Genomic DNA, 12,625 nt, shown 5'->3' with positions numbered 1-12,625 from the left:
TGAAAATGAAAAGACTTGACTTCATCGTAGTTTTTAAAGCACTTTGTGGATGCAGTGTTTGCAGGTCCCTGAAGCCCAAGGAAAACCATCTAAACGGATCATTATTTTGCTTATTGAACTTTGCTGCAATTAGGTTGACAGATGATAGCATTGTTTCCCAATCACCAAAGTACTGTTTTAAAAGCATTTTTTATTGAATAAAGTGCTTAGAATACTGCACCCTGGAGCTTTTTTCAGGGAAATGGCTCAGTTGATGTTCTCTGCTTGCCCTCAGCCTTGACCTGTCAGCATGTGTGCAGTTAATAAGCAACCTTATCATTTAGGAGACTTAACCGGCTTCATATACTCACGTCAACACCATACTCGTACAATCCCTATTTGCTCAGGCTCCTGTGTCATCTTAGCTTCAGAAAGTGGGACTTACTGAGTGGAATGCACTGGTTTCTAGTCTCTCATATTGCGGGAGTGCTTCGTGTTCGTTTTCCTGAAAAGAGAGCGAATGTACTGGTTTCTAGTCTCTCATATTGCGGGAGTGCTTCGTGTTCGTTTTCCTGAAAAGAGAGCATCTGCTGACTTACCTCTGCGTGTGCACAGACGCGTTTCTCCTGCTCCAGGGATGGCGTCTGGGGACTGACTTCAAGCCGTGAGAGGCTGTCCGGGGTACAGTCCCTGCACACTTACAGTGACGAGCGTGCTTGAAGCTGTCACGTGCAGCGGGGGCTGGGCTGTCAGAGCAGGAGTGATTTCGTATTCAGAACCTGCAGCCTACTTAGGCTCCAGTCGCTCTTTCTTATGATAAGTGATCAATATTTCATTTTCTCCAAGAGAGTAGAAAGTTTCGCTTGCCTGTCACTTTGCCAGTACAGCCTCAGCATAGCAAACTCCAGCTTATCAGACAAATGTTTCCAGAAATTCCTGGACAAAGTTAAAACCCAACCCTGGTAAACTCTGTGTCCAGTGCAGCTGTGGAAGCTGAGACCAAGCCAGTGTCACCAACGGGTGCCACCAAGTCAGCTCAGGGGCAGCGCCTCAGGCACCAGGTCGTCACCTCCAGTGAGCAAGGCCAGTGCAATGCAAACCCAAGACCCCAGTCAGCTCGGCTCAAAATAATTGATAGGCTGAGATTTTCAATGACTTAAACCTGCAAACCTGCTGCTGTTGGTAACATTTCCTCCTTCACTTCTGTAAGTTCTGTATTAACTATTATTTCAGGGTGTAGCTAATTCTGTTCATTTGGACGTTTCTGTGCAGGAATCAGCTGAAATTTATGACATACCACGAGTGGATTATTTACAAACAAAATAATGACCGTCCTTAATAGCATTGCTTTTGATTTACTCCAAGGTATGCTGCGTGCTGTAACTTTACACTCATTTAATTGTGTGTGCTTATTGTAGCAGGGCTAACTATGGTGTTGGGCAAGCACGTTTATGGGGAGCAGCTCCCCATCTGTGACGTGAGTCCCCCTCCATGACCCTCAGGAGCAGGACAGAACATGAACCGCACAGCCTGCCCTGAGTATTGACTGGCAGCTTTTCCAGGTAGTCAGCTTGCACATTTTGTTCATAATTCTATCAAATTATAGCAGTGATAGTAGTACCACAATTGAAAATGAAGATGTGTCAGTGATCAAATTGTGATTTATAAGGTGCACGGTAGGAAAGGTGTCCCTGGAGTGTAGCTGGTGGCTATGCAGATGCTAATATGGTAAAGGAAATTTCTCCTGATCTTTTCAAGAATGACAGCACAGACATTGCTGAATAATGGAATTACAGCGAAAATTAATAACAAAATCTTCCCCACACTGGCTACCTAGCGTGGGGGAGTGTGAGAGCATAAACAAATTGCCTGTGACAATGATTGCCCAAGCATGTTACTAACTGGCCTGTGGATGAGATTTAGCTCAAGCTCCCATTTAAATACGTATTTTTCACACTTGCATTTTAATTATTTTGATCTTTGTATTATTTTCAATAATCACATTGTTAAAAATGTCTAAAAGCCAAGTTAGAGAAGTAATCATCCTTACATGGTCTCTTCCATCACTGACAGCGTCCAGAGGGAGCAGGAAGGGGCAGCAGCTGCTCCAGCCACCCCCGCACCGCTTCTCTGTGAGGCCACACACCCTGCCCTTCCCTGCCCCGGCAGCTCCCTTTCTGCGAGTGTCCCCTTAGAAACGTCACACAGCAGCAGTGTGACCCAACGTGAGGGTGACAGCCCAGGAGGAGCCAGGGCCGTGGTCGTGCACCCCGAGCAGCTCCACCCAGGCACCGCCTCCTGGGAGCAGTCAGCAGTTGGAAACCCCACCTCAGCCAGCAGACATGCTAGGTAGTGCCTTGCACATCAAACCAGGACTGCACTGACAGAAAGAAAGGAAGCAAATGAAGCTGGTACCCAACTAAAATGTCTAAGAAAACGGGAAAACCGAAGGAAAGTAGGAGAAAGAAAAGATAAAGGAAAACATATAAGTAATGATTGAATAAACAGTAAATTCAAAAGCTGATCCTTTGAAAATTAAATAACATGGAAAAACTTGGCAAAAATAGTTAATACAAAACAGTGAATGCAAACTCAGCATACACACCTAAAAGTATGCATATGAAGAGTGTATAATAGACAGATGAGCTTAAATTTTTAAAAGAGAATATTAAAACACAGCCCAAATGCTAATATTTTTTAAAACCTCTAATATCCATGTTCAGGAAAAATACAGATTAGCAAAATGGAGTGTAAGAACTACATAAAACCTTGTTAGACCAGAAAAAAGGAAGAAACAAAACTCTCTCCCTTTTTTCAATAGATAATGTGATTGTCTTCATAGAAAATCCCAGAAGCTCTGCTGAAAGTTTAACTTTCTCCTAAGACTTAATAAGTGAGTTTACCAAAGTTGTATGTTATGATATCCATATACAAGAATTACTCCTATTTGTATATACCAGCAATGAGCAATTAGAAATTAAAATTTTTTAATGTACTATTTATAGAGCACATACACAGAAAACTATACATGTTTTAAGGATGCTGCTGCTGCTGCTGCTAAGTCGCTTCAGTCATGTCCAACTCTGTGCGACCCCATAGATGGTAGCCCACCAGGATTCCCCATCCCTGGGATTCTCCAGGCAAGAACACTGGAGTGGGTTGTGTGAAAGTGAAGTCGCTCAGTCGTACCCGACTCTTAGCGACCCCATGGACTGCAGCCTACCAGGCTTCTCCGTCCATGGGATTTTCCAGGCAAGAGTACTGGAGTGGGGTGCCATTGCCTTCTCCGGTTTTAAGGATAGATCTAACAAAATACATATAGTATTTGTATGCTGGAAAGTGTAAGACAATGAAGAAAACTTGAGGACACTATATGTGAGAAGTGTACACATGGATTGGAAGACTTTCTGTTACCAAGATGTCAGCTGATTTTTTATAAAGGTGCCATGGAAATCCGTTACAGAAAAGATGATCAGAATAAATGGGGCGCAGAACATTTGAACAGCCATTTGCAAACAGAGCTTGAACCAGTATGTCTCACTATTATAAAAATTAACTCAGATTGGTCATAGACCTAAATGAAAAACCAAAAGTATAAAATTTCTAAAAGAAAATCTATGTCGGTTTGTTTGAGTTAGGAAATGATTTTGTGGGTCACAAACAGTGCAAATTGTAAAAGAAAAAACTGTTAAATTAGACTTTGAGGTAAAAATCCTACATTCTTCGAGAAACATTGTTATGAAAATGAAGACAAGCCACAGACTTGTAGGATGTGTTTGCCAAATACATACCTGACAAATGACCGGTAACAAGTACAGATAAAGAACTTGAAAAACTCGATCATGAGCAAACCACCACCCGGTTTAAACAGAAGCAAAAAATTTGAACACCTGTGCCACCAAAAACAGGTGCGAACACTAGCTGTATGGAACCATAGAGCAGCCTGGGCGCTTCTTTTGAGCGATAACATTTTGCTTGTGAAGAAGTGGCTAACCATGAACTAGTGATTTCTAGGGTGAAAATTGGGTTTTTACTCTCAAAGCCCAGATGATGCTGGACGAGCTCTCACCCCCGTCTCTTCCAGGACCCAGAGCACTGCCTCACACGAGCCAGTGCTCAGACAGGGCTCCATGTGTTCTCTCCTGTCTTCAGTGTCACATTGAGCTTCCCACTGTTCAACCATCTTGAAGAAGAGACTGTTTCTCCTTGGTTCAAGAGGTGTCTGTGGTGCTGGTCACTGGGGGTGGAGCCCTGAACACAGCGGGCGTCGAGGGTCTGCCCCAAGGCCATCGTAGACCCCCTCGCTGTTGTCCAGCTCCGTAACCGGATGGTTGCTTCTGCCACAGGGGTCTGAGTGGACCACTGTTGCCCAGTCTGTGCGGGGCCTCTGGGGGTGGGTGTGGCCGGCAGAGCCCGAGTCACGTGAAGAGCCTCCCCCACCCTTGGCTGATGCCCTTCATTCTGCGTTAGGAGACATTATGCTTTCAAACAGCATGTGTGTTTTAATTGCTTAATCATCTTTAGGAAGAAAATACAGTCAAACTGTCAGTACCTTAGAAATTTTCCTTCCTTTCACTGCTACATGCCACACCGCTGGATGTGAAGTTACTCCTCAAATCCGTCTAAAAAGAACAGCACTAGTTTACTTCAGACGTACAGAGAGCGCGGCCTGGACTCCGCGAGGCCGACTGCAGCCCCGAGGCAGGGTGGCGAAGCTCAGAGCCGGGGAGACCCTCTGCCCTCTCAGGCCCCACGGCCCCACGTGTGTGGCTGCAGGTGGCGGTGGCTGGGGTGCTGAGCACATCACAAGGAGTCCTGTGCTCTCCTGTCCATCCTCTGTGGCTGTTTGTTTACAGACCTGCTCAGAAATGTTAAGTTTTATTTTATCAGAGAGAGTTCTACCCAGAAACTGACATCAGAACAGTAACTCAAGTGTCTATTCTAAAGTGTCTATACCGTTGACATTCTGAACACTTTTCCTTTTGTTGGCAACAGACAGTTAAACCACAGAATGCTCACTAAGAACAGCTACACGGATGCTAGGCTAGGTAGCAGAAGCCCAACTGATTTTTTGTGATAAATGCTACCTCCAAGGGGTTGTGAAACCAAGCATAAGCTAAATAATAAACAGATGTGAGTCACCAAATATAGAAACTTGCATCCTGACTGCAGCGGGCCCAACGAGATGATAGGGTGTTCACAGGAAGATACAATTTATAGGTCAGGATATAATGGTAACCTTTCACTGCGTAGACTGAAGGAGAACCTTGGGGTCCGGATCACGTGCAGATACAAAGAGGTTGTGTAGGAACGTGTACGGAGTTTCACTTTCAGTTCTTGTTTGCGTGGGGCTGTGGGGTAGTTGACTCCCCCCTTGACGTGCCTCTGCTGATGTCCATGTGTCCCTTTTGAATGCTATAATTTGGGGAACATCACTGAGGCTCTAAATTATAGTCCTGTATCCTCGTAGCATCTTGTTAGGGCCCGGCCTTCTCTAGTATCCTAGTAACGTGCTGGAAATCCGGGGAAGGTGGGTTCTAATTCCAGCTCCACGGTGACTCACTGTGTCATGTTCACATGCTCTTGGACCCTGGAGCGGCCAGGGTCCCCTAGAAAGGCCTCAGAACAAGCAGGGCCAGCTTTGCCTCCGGTGGCGTCTCAGCGAGCTCGCTGACGCTGGCCTGACGCCCTCCCCCAGCAGGGAGCGGCGGCCTCACACCTCGCCAGTTCCCCTCGGGGAGCCTCACACCTCGCCAGTTCCCCTCGGGGAGCCTCACACCTCGCCGGTCCCCCTCGGGGAGCCTCACACCTCACTGGTCCCCACAGGTGGCCCTGGTGCAGTGGACAGAGAGCGTTGGCCTCACGCTGGTCAGCAGAGACCTCACGTCCATGCAGCTGCGGACCCCCAGCGGCCAGATCCTCACCTACTGCATCCTGCAGACCTTCCCCTTCACGTCGGAGAGCAAGCGCATGGGGGTCATCGTCAGGGTACGCCCGCCCCTGCCCCAGCCAGGGTCGGCTCTGCTCACTGCAGGGCCGCTAAGGCTCCTTGCAGGGCTTTATGCTTGTCCCAAAATTCAGACTGATAACTTATGCTCCAGTGGTCGTGACGACTAAGGCAGAGTGAGTATAAGGTGTTACTGGTGAGTTTTGAAATCAGCTCGAGCTTCTTTGTTTTCCACTGCAGTAGCCGCTGAAGAGTTTACCTGAAGACTGACTTATGACCATGAAGTTGCTGTCAAATTTTTCTAGCAAATACCACAAATACATCTTGGATGTTGGCTAAACTAGAAGCTCATTCAAACTATGAAAATTTGGAGGATTTACCTTGCAGTCCCAGGCACATGTGTGTGTACAGGTTTTACTTCAGAAGCCTCAGCACAGCACCTCGCGAGCTGCCGTCGTGGCCTCAGCTGCGATTGGCCTGGGCGCCCAGGGAGGACGTGGCCCTGCAGTGGGGGTGTTTGAGCAGCCCGCCCGGAGAGAGGCACTCCCAGGGGCTGCTGTCTCGGGCCGTTCCATCCAGGCAGCCTGGCCTGAGCGGGCATGTCTCGTTGCAGGACGAGTCCACGGCAGAGATCACGTTCTACATGAAGGGCGCCGACGTGGCCATGGCCTCCATCGTGCAATACAACGATTGGCTGGAGGAGGAGGTATGCGCTCGCTGCGTCTGCAGGCTCTTGACGCAGCGCAGGCCGTGAGCTGTGGGTACTCATGGGGGTCGCTGCACGAACCGAGGTTCCGGGTTCTGGCTGGAGGAGGAGGTATGCGCTTGCTGCGTCTGCAGGCTCTTGACGCAGCGCAGGCCACGAGCTGTGGGTACTCACTGGGGTCGCCGCACGAACCGAGGTTCTGGGTTCTACCGGACACCAGCCAGCCCGTAGAGCAGGAGAGGTGGGAGAGCTGGTGATACAACACGCATTTGCTGTGTGAACAGCTAGCGTTTGGGGTATTGTGTGAATATACATGGATATATGCAAGCGGGTCCTTATGAAGAATATTTTATGTTGGTGAAGAAATAGAAAGCATCACTAATCAGTCACTAAAAAATGTGAAATAATATTGTCTTTGTATCCAGAGTTGTATTTTAACCTGATACTTATTTTGTAACCTAATTTAGTTAGAATTTTACTCTAATTCTAATTTGTTCATAATATTCACTTCAAACACGGAAAGTAAGACTCAGATATAACCAATCCTATATTTTCATCAAATTCTCCCTAAACAAGTATGACTTGTACTTGTTCACATTTATGTGTTAACAAAGAGTTAGACTCAGAGGAGAACTAACGCCCTGAAGTCACGGGCGCGACCCCCGCGCAGGGCCTGTGTTGCCAGGGTCCCGTGCGCCCCGCCCCCGCTGCGTGCCCGGAGTCGGTCTGTCAGTCCAGGGAGCACAGCCCACGTCCATGACGGTATTGGCGATATGAATCAATAGCTCCTTCAGGCACTGGATTTAATCAGGGACATGAATAAATTAAACTCCCTGAAGACCTAGTAAAATGCCATAAAAATTACTTTTGGTCATAATGATGTGCAATTAATTATAAAATCCTTGTTTAATTTATTTAGCTTTATGAGGTCAAATCAATAAATGTCTTGCAACAGACAGATAATGTCAGATTGTTTTTCACAAAGATAACTTTATTAAAAACCCTTTACGCGTTTATCCCCACACTGTGGTTCTTCCTGCACGCATCTCGCAGCCCCGCCCGCGTCTTTGTTGTAGCGCTGTTGTTGTCGGAGGGCCTTCTGTTTATTCAAAAGCCCGCAGGTTCTTGGAGCCTGAGTTTACAGGGGCTGTTCTGTGTCAGGGAAGCACCCGAGTGGAATTTTGATTATAAACTTTTCCCCCAAACTTGAAAAACAAAACCACCAACACTTGCCCTCGTGTGGTGGAAAGGGCGATGGCGTGAGGCCTGCCCTCCAGCACCTCCTCCGTAGACCGGCTGGAGGCGCTGGGGTGCGGCTCCTTCTGCGATGCCTGTCTGCTGCCCACTCCCGGGGGAAGCCGTGGTAGTGACTGTGGGGGGCTGCCGAGCCCATGCAAAGCCTGTGACCTGCCTGTGCTCTCCCAGTGTGGGAACATGGCCCGCGAAGGCCTGCGCACGCTCGTGGTAGCCAAGAGGGCACTCACGGAGGAGCAGTACCAGGACTTCGAGGTGAGCGGGCAGCTCCCCTGGGGCCACTGTCGCTGGGTGGGCAGGGCATCCAGCCTCAGTCGGTCCAGCATGACTCACAGCTCCACCGTCATCCCCAGAGCCGCTACAACCAGGCCAAGCTGAGCCTCCACGACCGGACGCTCAAGGTAGCTGCTGTGGTGGAGAGCCTGGAGCGGGAGATGGAGCTGCTGTGCCTGACGGGCGTGGAGGACCAGCTGCAGGCGGACGTGAGGCCCACCCTGGAGATGCTGCGCAACGCTGGCATCAAGGTACGTCCCGGGAGTGGTCCCCCGAACCAGGTACCCTGTCCCCCAGGGGTAGTCCCCTGGAACTCAGTACCCCGCCCCCCAAAGGTGGTCCCTTGGAACTCAAATAAGACAGAGCGTGGAAGTGTCTGTAAACAGAAGTCTCTGCATGACCCTCGGAGAAGAAACCAGCACATCTGGAAACCTCCTTGTCCCCAGCTGGACGTCCATCTTTAGAGGTTCGGGCGGTTCCACACCGCCCCCAGCTTGCAGGCACTCCCAGGGTAGGCTGGTTGCCCCCTGGCCTGGCCCGAGCTGCCCGCACCGCAGCCTGTACTCACTTTGGGGGTTTCCCATAAACTTCATGCTGCTGCCTACTGACCCACAGACCAGCTGGCTTCCCAGCGGTTTGTCCTCTTCGGGTCCAGGGAGACGAGGGATTTGGGTGTGAGTTTCAGTTTGTTTTCTTGCCTTCCATGCTCTGACTGAAGCTGAAGTGCGGTTATCGGGGGGCAAGAAACGTGCTGCCTCAGAACAGGCCTTCCACTTTTGAGAATTTTACTGGAAAGAAACACTTGTGTCTTGCTGGACCAGAGAGCAAACTAGGGGGAAGTGTCAGGAGACAAAGCCGTGCCAGCTTCAGATAAAAATGCCCTTGGCACACCTAGATGAGGGTGCCGTGACAGCACAGAGGAACACAGGAGATTCCCTGCCCACCGAGGGGCGCAGTGGGGCCGCCAGAGGGGTCCGAGCTGCCGTCCAGGTGGGAGTCAGAATTAGAGAGCGGCTTGGACTCCGAGTGCTGAGGCAACCTCAGCCCGCCTGGCCAGGAAGTTGGGTAGAGACGCGAGACGGGTTAGAGCAGACAGCCTGCCCGTTCACCGTGTTTCTTCCTGAGCTCCGCCCAGTGCAGCTCTCGGTGTCCTCCTGGGTGGTCAGTGAGCCGGGCAGTGCACGCGTCCCATGTAGAGGTGTGGGTGTCTGCAGTAGCTGCTCCCTGAGCCCTGGGTGAGGTTCTGCCCTAGTTCCTCCCCATTTTCCATCTAAAGACGCAGACTCCTTTGTCCCGTCCCGTGGAAGGATGCGATTTCGGCCCATCCTCTGAGCGTGAGCCATGGCGCCCACAGGTCACATTCACCCATTGTTGGGAGTGGGGATTCTTGTTCTGTGCCTTGTTTCCAACCTTGTCACAATGAGGTGTCATAATCTCAGATCTAGGCTCAGTAAAGTGAATCTAAATGTGTAATGGAAATAAAAAACACAAATCCTCAGACACTGAAAGGAGCCACTTAGCCGAGAGCCAGTACACCATATAAGTTTGCGTCCTGTGCCCCAAAATTCATGCTTGTGTCTGATACATAGAACACCTGGAAAGTTCAGAGGATAGAAACTACTGATGTTACAGGAAGTGTGTATAAACCATTCCATTATGTATAAAGTGTGCTGATTTTGCTTTTCAGGCTAGGGAGATTTACACAGTAATACGTGCATGTGTGTGATATTTATAAGTAAGAGTGGTCTCTGGGGTTCCTTGGTCGCCTAGTGGTTAGGATTCTGGGCTTCCACGGCCCAAGTTTAGTCCCTAGTTGGGGAACTGAGATACCACAAGCCACAGGGTGCAGCAAAAGTTAAATAAAATAACTACAATAATAAATGGGCTAGATCTTTTTATTTTTCATGGTCTTGTTCAACATGCCATATTTGACATAATTTCTGGCTTAACCACTGCCCGTCTACCCATCTTGAACCCCAGCTTTCAACTGAGAAGCTCACAGGTCACACAAGAATCTCGGGTCGGGTCCTCAGCCCTGCAGACCCTCAGCCCTGTGGTCCTTCGGCCATGAGGCTCCTGCCCCAGTCCTTCACCTGCCCCGGCTCCAGCTGCCACGTCTGAACGTTACTCTGCTCTTGCTGTTCCTGTTAGCACATCGTCTGAGACGGTTTCATTCCATCTTTACAGTCCCCGGTGCACGGAGCGCCGACACTAGGCGCACTTACAGTCCGTGCAGCCGCCGCCTGCCTTCACTCTCCAGTTTCAAGATGAAACTGCCCCTGGGCTGCCAGCTCTCCCTCCCGCAGCCCCAGCACCTGCCGGTCCACTTGGTCTCTCTGAGTCCTCTAGGGACCACACTGCAATCAGGCAGTGTTTCCCTCGGCAGCTGGTTTGTTCCACTCAGCACAGTGTCCTCGAGGCTCGCCCCCATTGTAGCAGGTGTCGGAACCGCCTGCCCTGTATGGAGGGACCACGCTGGTTTCTGCACCGTCCGTCCGTGGACTCTTGCCTCACTGCACGTTCTGGCTGTTGTGAATAGTGACGCTGTAGGTGCAGGTGTCTGTCCAAGGGTAGAGACTTAAGAAGTGCACGCGTGCCAGAGCTGGGGCTCACCCGCTGGGACTGTCTCCTAGATATGGATGCTGACAGGCGACAAGCTGGAGACTGCCACGTGCATCGCCAAGAGTTCTCACCTGGTGTCTCGAACGCAGGACACGCATGTTTTCAGGCCGGTAAGTGTACATCCACATCCCTTTGAACTTTAAATGTTTTGAATTAAAATTTACTGGTTTTGTGAGAATGTAAATTAATTACTAGATACCTATTTAAAAAGAGAAATAATTTCCTTGCTCAATTTATAAATGTTAAAAACAGATTTCTATTAGTTACATATATTAATGTGATCAAAAAGCTGCTTTTGATAGAGTGAAACAAGATACACATTCAAGAGTATTTTCCTGTAGTACTATTAGAATTATTAACAACTAAATATCTATTTTAAAACAGACATACTGCCATCACTTTCCATTTGATTTATAAAGGTGTGTAGTGATTTAAAAAATTACAGTTCCCTAGTGGTCCAGTCGGAGAAGGCAATGGCACCCCACTCCAGTACTCTTGCCTGGCAAATCCCATGGACAGAGGAGCCTGGTGGGCTGTAGTCCATGGGGTCGTTAAGGGTCGGACACGACTGAGCGACTTCACTTTCAGTTTTCACTTTCATGCATTGGAGAAGGAAATGGCAACCCACTCCAGTGTTCTTGCCTGAAGAATCCCAGGGACGGGGGAGCCTAGTGGGCTGCCGTCTGTGGGGTCGCACAGAGTCGGACACGACTGAAGCGACTTAGCAGCAGCAGCAGCAGTGGTCCAGTGGTTAGGACTTGGTGCTTTCTCTGCCAAGGCCTTGGGTTCAACCCCTGGCCCGGAAACTAAGATCCCACAAGGTGTGTGGCACAGCCAAGAAATAATAATGTCTGTCTCTTAGTCATCATACACGTTATATGCGGTCCAGAGGCCGCTTTTGTGAGACAAGCTGTAAATGCAAAGTAGACATGTTTTTAATCTACTGCCATCTTCAGATTAAATGTTCTCCCTTAATTAGATCAAAGGAAATTAATAGAAATGATCTAAATTAATGTGTTTACTGTATCTATTAGTTATGATGAAATTTGATTCAAACAAGAAATAAAAGTTTCTTGGGTCTTGATTGATGGTGGCTGAGCAGACATGGTGTGTGTCTGTCTTCCAGATGAAGCACTTGCACCTACAGAAATAGTGATTTGAATATAATTTACATGTAAATGTCGTTTGTCTCGAAGCATCAGAATCGCAAATTAGGCCCTGCAGACTACTATTTGCAATTAAATTATTAATGATTCTGATAAAATTTCAGATCAATTTTTGTTGACTTTTCAGTGTTATAGCCCCACAAATAAAATCTCCACAATAAAAACTACCTACTTAAAGATGAGTCTGGGATTAATTTGAAACACATGAAACTTTATTTTAGTCCTATATCATTTCTTTTATGCCCCATAAAATCTCCACAGAAAGAATGTCAAAAACTGGTGTGTTGCTTCTGAAATGTTTGCATCCTAAAATTAATGGTATTTTGAGATTATGGCTCGATTTTACATCGTTTAATCCTCCAGATACTTAGTTGGCCTGAACTACAAGAAGTTGAAACTCATGACCAAAACACAAAGCAAGCATTTTGCTCACTCACCTTGTTATGAACGAGGCGTCTGTAAATGGTCCTTCCGTTCCCCACCCCCTGCTCCGTCTCCTCAGACCCACCAGACCGCCCAAGCCCAGACTGTAGACGGTCCATCCGTGGCCGCCGTGTGCTCTCTCGCGTGTGCTCCTGAGCGCTCGCGGGGGCGGGGCTGCGTCTCCGCTCACCGCATCTTAGTGCAGTTGTAGTGCTTGCCTGCGCTTCCCAGTGTGTCTCCTGCTCTGAGTTGCCA

At 48.6% G+C, this 12,625-nt stretch overlaps 1 protein-coding gene across 1 annotated transcript in view; it reads left to right on the top strand.

The window, feature by feature from the left end:
* Positions 1-12,625, top strand: part of ATP9B (ATPase phospholipid transporting 9B (putative)) — a 151,780-nt gene that overhangs the window by 131,217 nt on the left and 7,938 nt on the right. The window contains exons 16-20 of the mRNA XM_055559422.1: positions 5,806-5,967; positions 6,540-6,632; positions 8,058-8,141; positions 8,240-8,410; positions 10,793-10,891. Coding sequence (XP_055415397.1) covers positions 5,806-5,967; positions 6,540-6,632; positions 8,058-8,141; positions 8,240-8,410; positions 10,793-10,891 — 609 coding nt within the window. The remainder of the gene's footprint in view (positions 1-5,805; positions 5,968-6,539; positions 6,633-8,057; positions 8,142-8,239; positions 8,411-10,792; positions 10,892-12,625) is intronic.

The sequence above is a fragment of the Bubalus kerabau genome, chromosome 21, assembly GCF_029407905.1.
Source record: "Bubalus kerabau isolate K-KA32 ecotype Philippines breed swamp buffalo chromosome 21, PCC_UOA_SB_1v2, whole genome shotgun sequence".
NCBI classification, from domain to species: domain Eukaryota; kingdom Metazoa; phylum Chordata; class Mammalia; order Artiodactyla; family Bovidae; genus Bubalus; species Bubalus kerabau.
This window is presented reverse-complemented; position numbering and strand designations above follow the sequence as displayed.